At 42.4% G+C, this 20,449-nt stretch overlaps 1 protein-coding gene across 1 annotated transcript in view; it reads left to right on the top strand.

The window, feature by feature from the left end:
* Positions 1–20,188, top strand: part of LOC124545487 (waprin-Thr1) — a 179,703-nt gene extending 159,515 nt beyond the window's left edge. Inside the window, exon 4 of the mRNA XM_047124431.1 lies at positions 19,949–20,188. Within this exon, the coding sequence (XP_046980387.1) occupies positions 19,949–20,055 (107 nt within the window). The 3' untranslated portion in view covers positions 20,056–20,188. The remainder of the gene's footprint in view (positions 1–19,948) is intronic.
* Positions 20,189–20,449: the final 261 nt, after the last annotated feature.

Here is a 20,449-nt window from a genome sequence, read left to right as displayed (position 1 = left end):
ATGAGAATATTTCGAACTGTCGGATGGCGAAGGCAAATGTGAGGGAGAAGAGCTTGTGACAATAGCAGCTGCACGAGAGCAGGGATGTCTCCTAACAACATCACGTCGCCCGGACAGTGGATGAATTTTATTAGAAAATTACTGTCAGTTAGAGCCAGAATCCAGCTTTCCATAGCTATCGAGCGACACAGGCTTTCCTCTCTACAACAGCTGAATTCTACCTTGCCACTTGCTTGTGATTGTGTCCGTTCTCAGCCTTATAAGATACAGTATGTTAAAGTAGTCGAACCAGCTGTCGAAAAAGGTCATCCTACGGTTTTAATTAAATTTGGCTGACAGGAGAACTATGAACTTGTGGGAAGACCCTGTTTTAATTCCAACTGTAAAACTATGGAGGGATCGTACCAACACCAGTAGTTATCTAGTGTCAGTGTCCCTTGCTCCATAGGGAAGACACTGGACTGTACGGTCAACTGGCGCTTACTGTGGGTTCCGGAAACCAGGTCACTGCTAATAAGTCGCTTCCAGTGGAGGTTCAGAAGATGTCACGTATCACTCGATAACCTGACCCAGTTAGGACCAGCAGTTCAACAAGCTTGTAGGTGTATTCTTCGATTGGGAAAAAGGCTATAGTTCTTGCATAATATTTTGTTTTTACATTACAAATGGGTTTTCAGTGAACGCTTCCCCACATTAATACAGTTCTTCTCGTCACAAAGGTTTTTTAGATAGTGTGTCGGGAATGTCCTGGCGGTGGTGTTTTATTTTTTATACGTGAGGTTTCCAGCAAATAATGCAGCACATTTTTTTTCTGAAAGCAGGATGGTTTAGGATTCTTGTGGACCGTATTATTCCCCACTCTCTTGGCTACAAAACCCGATTCTTCAACATAATCTCCCTTCAGTGCGTTGGTCTTGCGCCACTTGAATGGGAGGGCTTACTGATCGGCGTTAAAGCCAACATCTTACTGCATCAATAACCTCCCCATCATCCACGCACTGCTACTCTTGGAGTGCATCCTTCATTGGACCAACCAGATGGAAGTCGTAAGTTGCGAGATCCGGGCTTTAGGGTGACTGAGGAAGAACAGTCCAATGAACTTTTGAGAGCATTTGTGAAGCCTTGCATTGTCATGGAGAAGGAGAAGTTCTTTTGGATTTGTGTGGGGACAGGCACGCTGAAGTGGTTTCTTCAATTTCCTGAGGATAGAACAATTTACTTCAGAGTTGATCGTTACACCATGAGGGAGGACATCAAGTAAAATAGCCCCTTCAGAGTCCCCGAAGACCGTCGACATGATTTTACTGGCACTTTACTGGCTGAGTGTGTAGCTTTGACATTTTCTTCGGAGGAGAGGTGGTGTGGCGCCACTCCATGGATTGCGGTTTTTTCCAGTTCAAAGTGATGAACCCATGTTCCATCGCATGCGACTATGTTCGAAAAAAAAATTTCACGAACAGCCTCGTAATGCACAAGCAGTTCCACACAGATGGTCGTTGGTTGGTCTTTACGATCTTCTACTGTTAGGTGGCGAGGAGCCCACTGGACACACACCCTTGAGTACCCCAACTACCCCAACTGGTGGACGAGTGCGTCAGCACCACTAATAGAGGCGTCAAGCTGAGCAGTGAGATGTTTTATTGTGTTCTATCGATCATCTCGAATGAGAGTGACCGCACGTTCCAACACTGCAAGATTCAGAGCTGTGTGCTGCCGGCCGGCACGCGGCGGATAGAACAGATTTGCGCGACCTTGTTACAATGATGACAGACACCTCGCCCAACGGCTCACCGTGGTTTTTTTCGCTGCCAGGTCTCCATAGACATTCTGCAAGCGCCTATGAATATCTGTGATGCTCTGGTTCTCCTCCAAAAGAAACTGAACGACAGCTCTCTGCTTGGAACGCACCTCCATTTTGAAGGCTACGTATAGCGGCGCCACCTATCGGAACTCCATGAAACTATAGGGGTCGAATCGGGAATATTCTGCGACATCCCACAACAAATTCCACATTATTGTAACCGAAAAACACTGCTGCTTTTTTTTTCTTAAAAAAAAAAAGGGAACAGGCTAACGTGACTGCCATAACTAAAATTAAAATGCCTTGAGGCTTTAAATATTCTAAAATCCTTCAGTCGTAGGTCTTGGGGAACAGATTTATGGACCAGCAAATCCTTTGTACTTTAAAATTCTGGATGCATAGAGATTTAATATCCTCTATGCATCCATAATTTATCGTGATCTTCGTCATTCAGAAGGATCATGTTAGCGTATTGTGCAAATGTGAACTCAACCATGTTGCTCTGACACTCACTGACAAGCGAATAAGGCTCAAACCATGTCAGAGAGGCAGGCTGGTTGGTTGGTTGATTCTGCGGGAGGGCGGGGGTGGGGGGGGTGGGGGGGTGGACCAGACAGCGAGGTCCGCGATCCCATCGGATTAGGGAAGGATGGGGAAGGAAGTATGCTGTACGCTTTCAAAGGAACCGTCCCGGCATTTGCCTAAAGCGATTTAGGGAAATCACGGGAAACCTAAATCAGGATGTCCCGACACGGGTTTGTACCGGCGTCTTCGAATGCGAGTCCAGTGTGCTAACCACTGCACCACCTTGCTCGGCCCAGAGAGGTAAGATGGACGTCAAATAACATCACCCGATCCAACACACCTGACCATGACTGCCCTGTTGATAACCACCTAGCCAACATGTTTTCAAACGGCAGTCCCAGTTCAAAATATTATCTACTGAGTCCCTTCTACCAATTCCAGATGTTTATGCGGGGAATTTTAGAGCACCCTGTATAAGCTACACCATATTGAGAAGGTATTTTGTAAATTCTAGTCTTACGCAATAGCACTTTGCTGTTCATAGATACCAGCAGGTTTCGAATCTTAGATGGTGGACAGAAAACCAATTTCATCTGAAAATTACTGAGGATTCTTGTTATTTTAAATGAAATATTTCCAACAAAGAGAAGAAAAGCCAGTGGTTTTGTCGGCGTCCTCTCATCTTTATTGTCATAGTGTGACCTCACGGAGAAAAATTAATCGAGCTTTTACATCACGTCAGCTCCATTGTTACAAAATCCAGTTCTCTGTGGAATTAGGGATGTTTTCGTTGTATTGAAGAATGATAGTTCTATCGGACATTCAGTTTATCACAAACCCACTCATACCTATTCGTATTTACAGTCATACAGTTGTCATCATCCATCGCAAATTGTGCGTGTGCTTGATACAGCCTCAAGTGCAGATAGTTTGCTTAAGGAACTCGGCTACCTGAAAACAGTGTTCAGGAAAAATAGATATTCTACCGACATTTTAACAGCTCAGTATCATTAAAACTAAGAACCGGGAAGTGGACAAAGAGGAGAGCATCTCAGCAAAATCTCTAGCTTTCCTTCTCTTTGTTGGCAATATTTTGCTTAACCTAGAAAGAATTCTGCGTCATTTTCAAGTCAAAGTCGTTTTTCGCCCAACTTCTAAGATTTCAGATCTGCCGGGATCAGTGAAGTGAAGGACAATTTGTTATTGCGAAAGACTGGAAATTGCGGAACACCTTGCCATTGAGGTGTGGCTTATATTGGCCACACCACGCGCACTGTGGAAGAACGCTGCCCCAACATCAACCGAACTTTGTCTCTCCTTTGGATATTCAGTGTAATTTTGGTCACCGCAACATCCTTTTGGTGCTCCATTATTGAAGAATCAGTGGAGATATGCTTGACAGAAAATCGGATGAAATATGATAGCCGCTACCAATTGGACAATGCGTGGAACCCCATCATCTCCTCCATTTACTCTAACATAAGACAACAGAGAATGCCGACGGGCGCGGCGAGCGGCAACGCCGAGGACAGCAGAGTTCCGCTGTTCCCTCAGCGAGGGCGCTGCCCCCTGGTAGTGTGGTCCGCCTGTCACCATGACCTTGACGCATCCACTTTTTTTCCTTTTTTTTTACGCGACGTGGAGCCCCTCGACGCCCACACCTGCATGATGGTCAACTCAAAAGGTCTACTGCCATCTCTGCATAAGGGCTAGTTTTCACTAAAGTCAGGTGTCGCAGGATGTGGATACTGCGATGTTTGCGTACGTCTGGTTAAGGTTAACCATTAATACACGCTCATCTGGAGATAGATTGGGTCGAACGTCGAACGAAGGGTAGCGGTTTGAACGGCAGAGGAAAAAAAGTGCCAAGGCAAGAGCCAAGGGAAAAAAAACCTCTGCGATAGTTAGGTCGGGTGGTAAGAGCAGTAGCGGATGTCTTGCTGCCTACGACAGGTCATGCAAGGGTAGGCTTTGTTAGTAGCGGGTATTATGCGTGTCGATACCTTTGACGTTGTGCGGTGCTGTTACTCGGCGGCTGCCGCTGGGTGCCGGTGTTGATCTCTTGGTCAGCGTCAGCAAACCTGTAACAGGTTCATCATCATTTTGGGTCCGATAGGTCATAGATGCACAGCGTAGGGTGTTGTCGGCGATTTGTTTGTGCGTCAGTGGACGAGCTCGTCGGTTTCCCTACTGTAGCCTGTTGGTCGGCTTTAATAGAAGCTGGTATATCCAGTCAACGTTGCTGATACGCAGGGGCTTGCCGCCGTTTGTCGCTTGTTGGTGTTGCCGTAGGCGGTTATGCCCTAGCTAGTAGAGTCTTTGGTAGCTTATACTTCCACCTATGGTTGTGATCATAGTTTCCCAGAGTAAGGATGGATGGATTGTTCGAGTGCCTCGAGTTCCTGTATATTCGTGTGGCGTGTTTTTTGAATACTTCGTTCAGGGTTTCAAGGCAGTATACATTGTGAAGATCCACGGTGCGTGTGTAGCGTGGAGCGTTGCTGATGATTCGTAGCACTTCTGCAGGCGGCGCGGGAATGTAGGAGTTGCTTGTCGCCAAACGGGAGCTGCGTCCACGGAATACTCACAGAGCGCTATATACCGCAGAATGGAGGACGTCTTTGTCAGATTTGGCCAGTCTCGCTGCGGGAGTAACGCCCCACCGAGGCAACCAAAGGATGGCTCCGCCACCACACAAACACAAGCAAACTCACCCGTCAGGTCCACAAAAGGAATGACACCGAATTGCTTGGCCTGTGCCTTCCCTGAGCCTCGGGAAGGCTCACTAATTCTAATGTCAGCCTCTTCGTCAGTCTTCATTGTCTCACCTGAGTATAACTGGCTGGTGCACTGTCAAAATACCAGGGAGTGTAGTTTTGTCTGTCGTCAGAGTTGCTTCCTAAAATATTGAGTGTGAGATTTTAATTTGTTACAGAGCGGTTTGGCTAAATGGCTCTGAGCACTATGGGACTTAACTTCTGAAGTCATCAGTCCCCTAGAACTTAGAACTACTTAAACCTAACTAACCTAAGGACATCACACACATCCATGCCCGAGGCAGGATTCGAACCTGCGACCGTAGCGGTCGCGCGGTTCCAGACTGTAGCGCCTAGAACCGCTCGGCCACACCGGACGGCCACAGAGCGGTTAGTCACAGTGACTCTCCTGATGTCACTGTCGTATTTTAAATTCTTGTGTGTTGATACAGCTGTGTTTTAGAATTTGTGGTTGTTATGATAGATTTCACACTCATCTCCATTTCATGTAACGGCGTTGATGGACTCGCCGTTTAGCGCCCTAAAACACTAAACTCTAAGTGACCGTTAGATTTTCAGTGAAAAATTGTGCATATTTTTTACCTGTTAAGGTTCCTTTAATGTATTAAGGACCAATCACGAAGTCTCTTAATAATCCTGCTCCAAGCGCTCCACTGCCTCCGATGTTCCGCATGCCTTAGCCAACGCAGATTCTCAGCAACTCAATAAAGCAAAGTTGTTTTTTCATGCATGTCCGAAGGAACATTGTATCGTTCTTCTTAACAACACAGGCACTACGATGTCGTTTGTCATTTATTTTTCCATAACTTGTAAAGGTAGTTTCATCGGCAAAGAGAATTCTTTGAAGAAATTAGCTCTTGTCTCGATGCTGTATCAGAACCGAGTGACAGAATTCCAAGCGTCTTCTACAGTCCTGCTGGTTAATTTCCTGGTAAAAATCTGAACTATGCTGGACTGACTTATTTCAGAGGAGCTCTCAATATCTCTGGAGCTAACCCATAGATTTCGAGCAACAGCTGCCACGACAACTATTTTGTGCATTCCGCTGGTTACAGGATTACTCTTTACCCTCTGCGTTGTATTCCAGAGCCTTTCCAATAACAACTGTTTGCATATTCGCTGAACTGTCATTGCTTACGACTTAACTGTTCTCTTCACGTCCCATATACATCTTCTGTAAAGAAGTAAAGAAGCCGCGTATCTAGTTACTCCTGGTTTGTGAATGACATTTATTTTTCAAACTAACTACCACTAGACACATGTCTTTGTTATAGAACAGAATGAAAACTACACACACACACACACACACACACACACACACACACACACACACACACTGCAATGGCGGGATTTCTTCTAATTTCAGGCAATGGTGGAGTTCAAACTTTGAGTTGTGCCTAGAAACTGAAAATGGGGTAGGTTAATGTCTTAAGTATGTGGTTGTCTCTAGTGATGCTGCGCAATATTGTCTTCTTGTCATCTCGTTCTGTCAGCCCGGTAGTAGCTCAGCAGAATGGACCAACTTATGGAATTAAATCTCCCGTGTCTAGGGCACACATGTGCTAGTCAATTGACTGTTCAGTCTTCCGGTAGAAGAAGCGTGCAGTTTGGCGGCACCCCTTGTGAAGGGAAGTACATCACTGACACACATAAAGTACTGGTCGGGTATCGCTGTGACAGATGTAGTGCCAGGCAGAGGCATGGGTCTGCAGATGACTATTGTACATCTCCACCGCATTGTTCCAGACAACCACCGCATATTCGAAGAGTGAATGAACGAACGTCATGTTGAATGCAACACCCAATTGATGTGGAATCGTGTTCCGAGGGTTGAGGAATTGCTATACCAGTCTTCCCGTGGCTGTTTGGCAAAATTTATTTCTATGTTACTTCCAAGCGAGGTGGCAATCAATGGTAATGCCCAAGTACTTGTCTGTGCTGCCCCAGGACACAGGCATTCTACAGATAGTGAACAATGGCAGTGCTGCAGGTGTTTGTCAATGAGCAACCAAATGGCTTACGTCTTTCACTGTTGAACTTAAGATGTCATTAAGTGACCCACTGAATCAAGTCTTCTATGGCTTGTTACAAGTAATGCTGAGCGCCATATTGTCGGCATATAAGGAACATTGGTTAGGTTAGTGGTGTTTAACGTCCCGTCGACAACGAGGTCATTAGAGACGGAGCGGAAGCTCGGGTTAGGGAAGGATGGGGAAGGAAATCGGCCGTGCCCTTTCAAAGGAACCATCCCGGCATTTGCCTGAAACGATTTAGGGAAATCACGGAGAACCTAAATCAGGATGGCCGGAGACGGGATTGAACCGTCGTCCTCCCGAATGCGAGTCCAGGAACATTGGACTCGGACCTTTCTAGATCTGTTCACTGTGTACTTTTTGTACAGCAACAGTTCAAGGACGAACCCTTGTACAAAGCTGGGTCATTCTGAAGACTTCTTCTCCACCCACTCGGTGAGATAGGATCAGAGTAGGCGCACATGTAGAAGAGGGCTGCCATATCCGAAAACTTGTAGGGAAGCCCCTGATGTCAAACGAAGTTCAACACTTTTGTTACGTCAAGGAATATGACTCCAAAACACTCCCGGCATTCAGCTGCACCCACTGTCTCTTCCACAAGTCGAAACAGTTGATGTGTCAGCTTGTGGTGATGTCGGAAGCTGAGCTGTACCCATGGGAGCAGATGCTCTGTCTCAACATGTTGTGGAAGGTGGCGTAAGTGAAGCAGTTTGAAGACTTTGCTGAGTGCTGCTAGAAGACTGATAGTCCACTAGTTGGTGGAAAGCCTGCAATTCTTCCCGGAAAATGTAGCTACATTTCCTCTGTGCGACTTTTACACTGGTATCGCAGTGAAGCAACACCCTGTTTCCTGACCATCAAGCGTGCTGTATTCCCTGATTTGAGTATGGAGCCGCGAACTCCTGCGTAAGATAGCGATTGGTTTCATGAACAAAACATTTAAATACTAAGTTATAAACATTGTAATTGTGTGAAACTAGTATTCGGATTTTGAAGAACGAAACCCCGTTCAGTTTGTCTCTTTTTGAGTAATGATATTAACAGCAGAAATTTCTACAGTCGCATTTTCAATAAAGCAACGTCGATAAAAGTAATTCTGCAACGAATACAGCTGTGAATGGAGACTATGTCGTTTAGTGAGGACATTCTAAGTATGTGTGAGGGTGAAATCGGAATTATGACATCTTAAACAGTTCTGCAAATGTTTGGGATAAATTAGCTGAATCATTCTGTATGTATTTACCCATTCTATAATGCACTAGAGAAAATTCTAATCCGCATAGACATTGTGGCATTAAGAGCCCCAGCATTACATAGTACTGTTCAAAACTTCTTTTTTTTCTTTCACGAGTTAGGCCCTGTTAGACCTGTTGCAACAACATTTGGTCCCTTCATCTTTTTGTTGGCCTTCCAAGCATCTTTAAATTTACTGATAATATTGTCAAAAATTTAGTGGTTATCTTGAGTCCTCATTTCACAACATATGGGATATTTGCGTTTTTTCTTCAATCATTTCATTTACATTTTTAAATTTCTTCCTGATATCTATACTTCTTTTATAATCTAACTTTGACTTTCCTACTATGTTCCACAGAAATTTTGTTAAATTGGCCTGTAATCTTATTTTATCTTTTTTTCATTACCCTAGATTCACTCCCATACAGCAATGTCAGTACAGACATAAATTTCTTTTGGAGAGATCTTTATTTTTGAGAGGTCTTTAATGTTTATGTAATAGAACTTCTCAGTTTTGTCTTTTTTATATTGGTCTCCTCTATATGATGGCATGATCACTAAAAATTTAAAAGTATCTATGGGTGATGAAATCAGAGTGCAGCTACTCATTCTTTTAAATATCCCCAGGACCAAAAGTCACTTGGATTCAGTTCAAGTAATCTTGCAGGCCAAGCATCTGGATAGCGCCTGGAGATAATACATTCGTGGAAGGCAGATCTTTCACTGGATGAGTGACATGGTGTGTTGCCTTATCTTGAATGAAAAAGTAGTTTCCCCACAGTTGTGCTCTTCCAAAGCAGGAATCACACGATGTATAAGGAGGTGTGGATAACTTGCAGACATCATGGTGCACATGACAAGCTCTCTGGGTGTATTCTCTTCAGAGAAGTACAGACCAAGGATAAAGGTGCTTGGGGAATACGCAACACACAGTCACATATGGCGAATGCAATGGTTCCTCAAGCAAAACATGCATTTTAACTGTACCCCAAATTCGGCACCCTGTAGTGTAATGTGTGCCTCACCACTCCACAGAATGTTACCCAGTACATGTCATCATCTTTTATCCATACCATAAACAGAAGAGCACATTCAGAACATTATGCAGATCATGAGGTTCCAATTGCTGCACCATCTGGATCTTGAACTGGTATCAGTGTAAAACAGAGAGCGAAACTTTCTGGTCTGTTGACCATTGGACGGACAATTCTTGTGACACTGGAAGAGAACTGGCACTACATGGACTTATGCTGCATGGTCAGTTACAGCAACAGCAATCTAGCACTGGGATAGGATGCATTCCTCTTCCAGGTGCCACACCAAGCTCACCCATGTTTTTGAATTTCTTTATTATCTTCTTTAAACCATTTCATGACATCGAGCCTCTCCTCAGACCTTTCAGTCAGCAATACTCTCTTAATGCAGCACTGTAATTGTTGCTGTTCACATAAAACAGTTTCACTAACATCTCACAGTCTCTCTTCTCAACAGCCATACTCTTTACTCACTTATGGCTTGTCAAATAACATGTAGATGTCATATCATCATACAAACAGTGTAGAGTGCTGAATTTGCACCTGGTGGCCACAATTGGAACTAATGCTCTTTCAAGGTAACTCGGTTCCACATTAAAGCATTAGCATATCTGTCAAGTTTTGTTGCCATGTGACGACTACAGCCCACACTGGACCACCGTGCACAGCTGCACCTTAATTATAACCACCTGGTACTTGCTCTATGATATTTTTTCTGTTAGCATTGTTGTCCTTTCTGGTTTTTTTTTACCCACAGAACATCATGACTTTTTTGTATTGATACTGACATGTTATTTACCTGACACATTTTGTGTAGCTATTAGGCAGCTCTGCATTACATCCTCACTGTTCAAAACCAAAAAACTGATCATCTGCAAATAGCATTGTCATTATATTACCTTGTTGATTAAAATTATATGAATAATTCTGTGGTTTGAGTTTCTATTTCCACGCAATTTTGTCAGTGTCCATGCTAAACTTGTTGATCGTTAACTCAACAAAACTGCTATATTGGAAGTGACTGTTAGGACTATGATCTGAAGGAATCAGGTGCTAACAACATTTTGTCAGTAGAAGAGGTCAATCTACAGAGTGTCATGACATGGCACCATCCGTAGTAGATAGGTGACTAGGTCAGCTAGATGTTTGTTCAGTATCAGTTACGTACGAGAATGGTTGACCATCAGTTACCTTCAGAAGGTGAAATTATAAGTACTGCCAATAACACATGCAACACCGGAAAAAAAATCCTAGCGTTCAGAGAAAGAAGAGGAATAGGTTGAGGAAAGTTAGAAAGGAGGGACAGCTCACTTAGATCCCAAATTTGACCGACCCATATTGTCTGAGGATGAATGGGGAGAAAGTTCCTCATCTCCTTTTTCCTCCCAGCAAAAGGCATGAAGAGTTCAGAAAATAGGACAGTTTTTTCAGTTTTTGTACATGTCTGTTGAGAATACTTACAATTCCGTCTCCTAAAGGTAAGTGGTGGCTCCACTTTCCACCTCTTCGTAATTTTATATTTTTCTCAAGTCAGTTTTCCTTTTGATGCAACTGAGGTATTGAGTAGGGAGTTTTGTACTGTATCAGTCATTCCTACTGAAAGATCAGCTTTGTAGCTGCATTATATGTGGTAGAGAAATTAACAGAAGTAGAAGTACAACTGTTATACTTGGAGCCATGCTGACCAGTTGTGTTGCATGGGTGCTCTATCTACACTTCGAGAATGGCCTCTCTGGACATAATATAGTGTGCCCTTGCTTCTAATTTGGGCTGCAGACATGAGCGTTACACAATCACGGTAAAAGTGAAATGAAAATGTTACAAAATAAGAGATTTTAGTGTGGTTATGGTTTTATGGAGTGGCAATGTTCATGCAGCCATTATATGCTGATACATTGATCATCACCATGTGAATATGGTGCTGCTTATAGAGGTCTAGAAGGCATCGGGTTGAGATGGTGGCATCACCGATACTTGCTGACCAGCTACTGTGGTTGGTATTACATATGGTCACTAATGATGATAATGTCCCTGGGGTGAAGCAGAAGAGAACTAAATATTGTGAAACATATTTAGGCTGCTTGCATGAGAGTTGGATGTAGGACAATGATGTGTTGATCCATAGAGACACCAGGGAATGAAAGGCCTACTAGCAGAAGCACAGTTACATGTCAGAACAGATAACTGCAGCACCTGATGAAGAGAAACAGATATATGCTGGCATACTTGCAGTAATCACCCAGTATTGATGAATAAGAAGACAGTTGGCTTCATTGATCTACTCATGGGGTATATACAGTATGTTCCATGAGGAACGGTCAATATATAGGGATAATACAAGTACAATAATTCAAAGCAAAATATGTCTAGTGTACATTGACTCTAAAACGCATACTGTAAGATATTCATATTTGGAAAAAAAATGAATGCTGAACACAGTGCTGTTTTGTAAATTATTTATGCACCACTAGTTTCAGTCATAGACCTTCACAGTGGAAAAATATCTTTTGCAAAGCTAACACCACATAACTTTTGTACCTTTAAACATGAAGTGAATTTCATGTGTTTATGTCTTCGTAAAAGATATTTTTCCGCTTTGAAGATGGTCTATAACCAAAACTAGCAGTGAATAAATGATTTACAAGACAGGACTGTGTTCATCACTCATTTTTCCAAATATATTGATGCTGTTAATAGCTGCCTGAAGAAAATATTCTTGTGCCCTTAAGAGATATGAGAACTTGTTCAGTTGAAGAGATATGTTTTACAGTGTCAAACACAAACAAATGCTCGTGGTTCTTAAGTTATATATATATATATATATATATATATATATATATATATATATATATATATATATATAAGACACAGTAATAAACTTTTTATGCATGTATACTAACAATATTGTAACTGCATAGTCTGTTTGCCCTAAGACTTTATTTCTGTCATCCCTAAACAGGAGGCCCTTATATTCACTACAATAATTCAGTAAAGATTTTACCACACTCAACAGCTGTCCATCAGACATACAAAATTAACAGAAGCTTTAGTAGTACACCTATAAAGTTTTTCTTCGTGAACCATGCACTGTATCAAAGTAAACTGTATTGAAAGACGTAATGAGACGATATCAGTCCACGTCAGTGTTATATATTGCCCTCAAACCGTATGTGTCAGACAATCTATTTGTTCCTCGTGATGGGGAATTCTTCTTCGACAGTGTGGTCATCTAAAATACAATGTCCGAAACTATCTGTCGATATTTTTATGACCTGTCTACCACAAAAGAGGAGAGACTTCTGCAGTACGATGATGTATTCGCGTATGTTGTCAACCACAGTAACTTTTCACCTCTTGCAGTACAAGACAGTTCACGGCCGAACTTGGTTTGCAAATGTGTCCGAAGTATGCATTTAAGGGAGATGGAGATAAAAATTCATACTAGCATAAAAGACGATTATTCAAGAGGAAGAATCAAAGAGGGAGGTGATTAGTGTTTATTGAGAGGCTTATGCCCAAAATTATACGGGTTATTTAAGATGTTTCCCCCATGAACCACGAACCTTGCCGCTGGTGGATAGGCTTGCGTGCCTCAGCGATACATGTAGCCGTACCGTAGGTGCAACCACAACGGAGGGGTATCTGTTGAGAGGCCAGACAAACGTGTAGTTCCTGAAGAGGGGCAGCAGCGTTTTCAGTAGTTGCAGGGGCAACAGTCTGGATGATTGACTGATCTGGCTTTGTAATACTAACCAAAACGGCCTTGCTGTGCTGGTACTGCAAACGGCTGAAAGCAAGGGGAAACTACAGCCGTAACTTTTCCCGAGGGCATGCTGCTTTACTGCATGGTTACATGATGATGGCGTCCTCTTGGGTAAAATATTCCGGGGGTAAAATAGTCCCCCATTCGGATCTCCGGGCGGGGACTACTCAAAAGGAAGTCGTTATCAGGAGAAAGAAAACTGGCATTCTACGGATCGGAGCGTAGAATGTCAGATCCCTTAATCGGGCAGGTAGGTTAGAAAATTTAAAAAGGGAAACGGATAGGTTAAAGTTAGATATAGTGGGAATTAGTGAAGTTCGGTGGCAGGAGGAACAAGACTTCTGGTCAGGTGAATACAGGGTTATAAATACAAAATCAAATAGGGGAAATGCAGGAGTAGGTTTAATAATGAATAAAAAAATATGAGTGCGGGTAAGCTACTACAAACAGCATAGTGAACGTTTTATAGTGGCCAAGATAGACACGAACCCCATGCCTGCTACAGTAGTACAAGTTTATATGCCAACTAGCTCTGCAGATGACAAAGAAATTGAAGAATTGTATGATGAGATAAAAGAAATTATTCAGGTAGTGAAGGGAGACGAAAATTTAATAGTCATGGCTGACTGGAATTCGACAGTAGGAAAAGGGAGAGAAGGAAACATAGTAGGTGAATATGGACTGGGGCTGAGAAATGAAAGAGGAAGCCGTCTGGTAGAATTTTGCACAGAGCATAACTTAATCATAGCTAACAGTTGGTTCAAGAATACGTGGAAGAATCCTGGAGATACTAAAAGGTATCAGATAGATTATATAATGGTAAGACAGAGATTTAGGAACCAGGTTTTAAATTGTAGGACATTTCCAGGGGCAGATGTGGACTCTGACCACAATCTATTGGTTATGAACTGTAGATTAAAACTGAAGAAATTGCAAAAAGGTAGGAATTTAAGGAGATGGGACCTGTATAAACTGACTAAACCAGAGGTTGTACAGAGCTTCAAGGACAGCATAAGGGAACAATTGACAGGAATGGGGGAAAGAAATACAGTAGAAGATAAATGGGTAGCTCTGAGGGATGAAGTAGTGAAGGCAGCAGAGGATCAAGTAGGTAAAAAGACGAAGGCTAGTAGAAATCCTTGGGTAACAGAAGAAATATTGAATTTAATTGATGAAAGGAGAAAATATAAAAATGCAGTAAATGAAGCAGGCAAAAAGGAATACAAACGTCTCAAAACTGAGATCGACAGGAAGTGCAAAATGGCTAGAGGACAAATGTAAGGATGTAGAGGTATATCTCACTAGGGGTAAGATAGATACTGTCTACCGGAAAATTAAAGAGACCTTTGGAGAAAAGAGAATCACTTACATGAATATCAAGAGCTCAGATGGAAATCCAGTTCTAAGCAAAGAGGGGAAAGCAGAGAGGTGGAACGAGTATATAGAGGGTCTACACAAGGGCGTTAACTTGAGGACAATATCATGGGAATGGAAGAGGATGTAGATGAAGATGAAATGGGAGATACGATACTGCGTGAAGAGTTTGACACAACACTGAAAGACCTGAGTCGATACAAGGCCCCGGGAGTAGACAACATTGCATTAGAACTACTGACGGCCTTGGGAGAGCCAGTCCTGACAAATCTCTACCATCTGGTGAGCAAGATGAACGAGACAGGCGAAATACCCCCAGACTTCAAGAAGAATATAATAATTCCAATCCCAAAGAAAGCAGGTGTTGACAAATGTGAAAATTACCGAACTATCAGTTTAATAAGCCACAGCTGCAAAATACTAACGCGAATTATTTACAGACGAATGGAAAAACTGGTAGAAGCCGACCACGGGGAAGATCACTTTGGATTCCGTAGAAATGTTGGAACACGTGAGGCAATACTGACCTTACGACTTATCTTAGAAGAAAGATTAAGGAATGGCAAACCTACGTTTCTAGCATTTGTAGACTTAGAGAAAGCTTTTGACAATGTTGACAGGAATAGTCTCTTTCAAATTCTAAAGGTGGCAGGGGTAAAATGCAGGGAGCGAAAGGCTATTTACAATTTCTACAGAAACCAGATGGCAGTTATGAGTCGAGGGGCATTAAAGGGAAGCAGTGGTTGGGAAGGGAGTGAGACAGGGTTGTAGCCTCTCCCCGATGTTATTCAATCTGTATATTGAGCAAGCAGTAAAGAAAACAAAAGAAAAATTTGGAGTAGGTATTAAAATCCAGGGAGAAGAAATAAAAACTTTGAGGTTCGCCGATGACATTGTAATTCTGTCAGAGACACCAAAGGACTTGGAAGAGCTGTTGAACGGAATGGACAGAGTCTTGAAAGGAGGATATAAGATGAACATCAACAAAAGTAAAACGAGGATAATGGAATGCAGTCGAATTAAGTCGGGTGATGCAGAGGGAATTAGATTAGGAAATGAGACACTTAAAGTAGTAAAGGAGTTTTGCTATTTGGGGAGCAAAATAACTGATGATGGTCGAAGTAGAGAGGATATAAAATGTAGACTGGCAATGGCAAGGAAAGCGTTTCTGAAGAAAAGAAATTTGTTAACATCTAGTATAGATTTAAGTGTCAGGAACTCGTTTCTGAAAGTATTTGTATGGAGTGTAGCCATGTATGGAAGTGAAACATGGACAATAAATAGTTTGGACAAGAAGAGAATAGAAGCTTTCGAAATGTGGTGCTACAGAAGAATGTTGAATATTAGGTGGGTAGATCACGTAACTAATGAGGAGGTATTGAATAGGATTGGGGAGAAGAGAAGTTTGTGGCACAACTTGACTAGAAGAAGGGATCGGTTGGTAGGACATGTCCTGAGGAATCAAGGGATCACAAATTTAACATCGGAGGGCAGCGTGGAGGGTAAAAATCGTAGATCGTAGAGGGAGGCCAAGAGATGAATTCACTAAGCAGATTCAGAAGGATGTAGGTTGCAGTAGGCACTGGGAGATGAGGAAGCTTGCACAGGATAGATTAGCATGGAGAGCTGCATCAAACCAGTCTCAGGACTGAAGACCACAACAACATATATATATATATATATATATATATATATATATATATATATGTGTGTGTGTGTGTGTGTGTGTGTGTGTCTCCATGCATAGTTCTGGAATGTCTGGTGCAATTCCAAGCAAACTTGATACTTATTTGAGTCACTATCTGGATAGAACATTGAGGAAGTGGACACCAGACACCACTAGCATGAACATGTAGGGATCTAGCATGCATGAGAAGGTTTCGACAGAATTTGGGACACTTACTTCCTGTAAGGAAAAAATACAGTACATTGGTTGTTTTCTAGTAATTATCTCTTTATTTTCTTAGACGATGATTTAAAATTGTGCTCTGGGCACAGGATATTTATTGATTGAGAAAATGTATTATTAACCATCAATTGTTTATTATAAACCTGTATGTCTGTTGGTATTGGTCATTGACCACAGTCATAGGATGTAAAGTGAAAACAGATCAGGTAAAAACGTATTTCATGTTCCATATAGGTTCATATAACATTAAAGTCACCATAGTGAAGGCTCACAATCAGTAATAAAATGCAGCACTTACAATAGCTACATAATATCACAATGATTAATTCCAAAGTAATGAAATGCATAGAGGAACTTAATATATGAAACAAGCAAAGACAGTTGTCTAGACATCTTATGTTTTGTGATGAATGTCGATGACCAAAACCGGTAGACATATAGCTTTCTAATAAACAGCTGAGGGTTAATAATGCATTTTCTCAATCAATCAAAATCTTATGCCAATAGCACAATTTCAAATCATCAGCTCAGAAAACAAAGACAGAGGCCATTACTGGAAAACAACCAATGTACTGATTTTTTTCCATATAGGAAGTTGTACGTATTAATCACTGTAACACTGTGTTACTATTGTAAGTGCTGCACTTTGCTGTTGATTGTGGACCTTCACTATGATAACTTTGATGCTATGTGGGCCCATAAGGAATGTGAAATATGCTTTCACGTGGTCTGTTTCCACCTTACACGCTGTGATGACGGTCTATGAGTGAAACCGGTAGACATATAAGTTTGTAATAAACAGACGAAGGTTAACAATGCTTTTTCTCTAGTACTTAATGGCTGTTGGTTGTCAGTTAACTAAAACTTTAAGTACTGATCGATATCAGAAGAGCATTTACTGTTTTGAAGGTGGGTGTGATCTCAGGAGTTCCAATCTATACTTACGAAATACCACAGGTAGGGTTGTAGTCTGATATCTATGTTTGTGATGGCCCTATTGCCCCAAGCAATGAATTTGATTCAGCGTGAAGTGAATGGGAGAGGATATGAGAAGTGAAATGAAACTGAGGCAGCCTGGCAAAGAGAGACCACCGTACAAAAAGATTTGAATATCCTGGCAGATGGTCGGATGTGCCTATGAGGAAAAAAAATGCCCATGAAAGACTATTCATAAAAGTGATGATTCCCGTGGTACCACAACTAATTACGAAAGTATGACAACTGCTGTCGTGGAATCTATATCCAAATTTGGAACTGCAGCTGAATTGAAATTGATGATCTGAATCAAGGATGCAAGCACTGCTGTTGTTGAATATGTTTTCGGGGTGCAGACAGAGTCAGAATGTATAAGAAGTACATATGTTGCTCAAAAAATAGTTTTGCATCGTCCTCATGACTTGCATAGTTTGTATTTCTTTGTCCACAGGAAATCCCTACATACAGAAGTTTGTGTAATGGAGGTAAAAATAAACCTGCGTTCTCAGTGCAGTTCACTAGAGGGCACCAGTTCACCAATCATGACCAGGAAAATACGATTTTTCTAGGCTCTTCAGCCTTCCAGCACGCCTTGGAAGGCCATTTAAAGATTAGACGTTGCGTGCATAGTTCACTATCAGTTGAAACTCGAGGTCAGATCTGATGTTTCTGCAGGGTAAAATGGCCAATGCCCATTACATTTCATAGGCTGTTATCCCCGTGCTACTACGATTTCTTCGACAGGAAGATGATGTACTTTTTCAGAAGGATAATGTACGTCCACACACGTCTGCTGCGACGTGGTGTGCTCTTCGTGGTGTACAACAGATGTCCTGGCCAGCAAGATCAGCAGATCTCTCTCCAATTGGACATGTATTGGACACGATAAAGCTGGAACTTAATCGTTCTCCAGGGTCTGAAAGAACCATTGCAACAACAGGCGCAAGATGCTTGGTACAATCTGTCGCAGGACGCCATTTGGTACTGTTATGATCGTTTGCACAATACATACCTTCGTTGCCGCCGGAGGGGATGCAATGCGTAATTATGCTTCTCTACGGTGACGTGTGTGTTCACCTCACTTGTCAGTAAAATGACCTTGTCCTTGAGGGTGTCTCATTTTTTTCCAGCAGTGTAATTGTTTTTTAAAGTTGTTTCTAATACAAAGGGAAGAGAGAATGAAACATTTATTGAGTCGTTGCGTCAAATCAACCAAAATTCGTACCTCTAGTTAAAGTCATTATGTTGGACTGTATAGTTGCTAAATACACTATTCGATCAAACGTATTCCGACACTCATAGTGGAAACACGGGGAGTGTCCACACTTCAGCTTTATGACGCAAGATCCTGCTGGGGGCGTTTCAATGAGGTGTCTCGATGTCTGTAAAGGAATTACAGCCCATTCTTCCTCAACAGCCACAACCAGAGAAGCTAGTTATGTTGGACGCTGCGGGCAGGAGCGAAGTCGACGTTGTAACTGAGCCCAGATGTCTCCAATTGGTTTCAGGTAGGGACTGGGAGGCCAGTTCATTTCTGAAGTGTTGCTGTCCACAAATCATTGCCTCACTATGCTGCTTTGTGACGGGGTGCACTGTCATTCTGATAGAATCATCACCTCCGAGCTGTTCCTCTACTGCACCCAGTACACAATGCCGTAAAATGTATTCATATCCTTCTGCATTTAGCGTTTTCCTAACGCAGTAAGGGAACCACACTGGAACCACGAAAAACCCCCATACAGTACCACGACCTCCTCCTTACTTCACTGTAGGCAGTACATATGACGGCAGGTAACGTTCTACAGGCATTCGCCAAAGCCAAATCCTTCCATCGGATTGCCACAGGGTACAGCGTAATCCATCACACCAAGTGACCAGTTTCCAGTTTCCCACTCTTTATGCCACCGCAAGACCGCTTAACATTGACTACAGAAATGTTTGGCTTGTGAGGATATGCTCGACCCTTTTACCCCATTCTTTTTGATTTCCTACGCACAGTCATTATGCTAGCTGGACTGTTGGTAGTACTTTGGAAATGAAGAATGATTCTTTCTGCTGATTTCACGCGATTTCTTTTACAACCACCATTTGGAATACTCGACGGTGTCTGTATGTCAGCACATGAGATCTGCCTAGTCTTGCTGTAGCTGCGGTTGTTCCTTCTCGATTCCACAGTCAGATCACCAGTCTATTTGGGCACCTTTAGAAGGGTTGAAACCTCCCTGATGGATCTGCTAATCTGGTGACATCCGATGACTACTCGAAGTCACTGAACTCTCCTGGCCCACCCAGATTGCTGTCACTACTTCTCCACTCACAACACAACACTCCCCGCCATCTTTTATACTGTCAGGTCCACCTCTAGTGACATCTAGTTGTCAATGGCGGATTTCATAGTGTGTCCGGATACTTTTGATCAGACAGTTGTGTCTTCGTGTACATGAATAATGCTCTTCACAGCTGGATGTTTGGGTAGCTGTGTGAATGTCGTGATGTAATGTGAGTGGCGGTGGTGTTGCAGGTTCCGGTGGCAGCGGCAGCGGCGTGTACTGCGGCAACACCAAGTGCCGGCCCGGGCAGACGTGCAAGGCGGACCGCTCCACCAGCCGGCCCTCCTGCTCCCCCTGACTCACCTACTTCTCATCACATTCTCGCTTGTACATGCTAATGTGCAACACTCGACATATTCATCTGCGTATGTCGCAATGTACTGTTGGTTCCACATATTCATAATAAATTAAAAGAGTGAAAATGTTTGACTAAAACAATTGTGTACTTTCTTCTATTGGTTGTGCCTTGTTCCTTCTGAAGTCCACTTTCTTTGCAGCTGTCTTCATCCGAAATGCGAAAGAAGCCGTTTCATTAATTTCTATAATAATTATCGAAAAACTCTGAGCATGTCCTACATAAAGAGGGCTGTTTAGAAATGACCCTTACCTACGATTTTCTTTTGACACTTAACTGTTTCGGAATTAGCTTCTTAATGGATTTCTGATTAATTTCTCATGTTCGGGGTTAACAG

Source organism: Schistocerca americana, chromosome 1 (genome assembly GCF_021461395.2).
Source record: "Schistocerca americana isolate TAMUIC-IGC-003095 chromosome 1, iqSchAmer2.1, whole genome shotgun sequence".
NCBI classification, from domain to species: Eukaryota; Metazoa; Arthropoda; class Insecta; order Orthoptera; family Acrididae; genus Schistocerca; species Schistocerca americana.
This window is presented reverse-complemented; position numbering and strand designations above follow the sequence as displayed.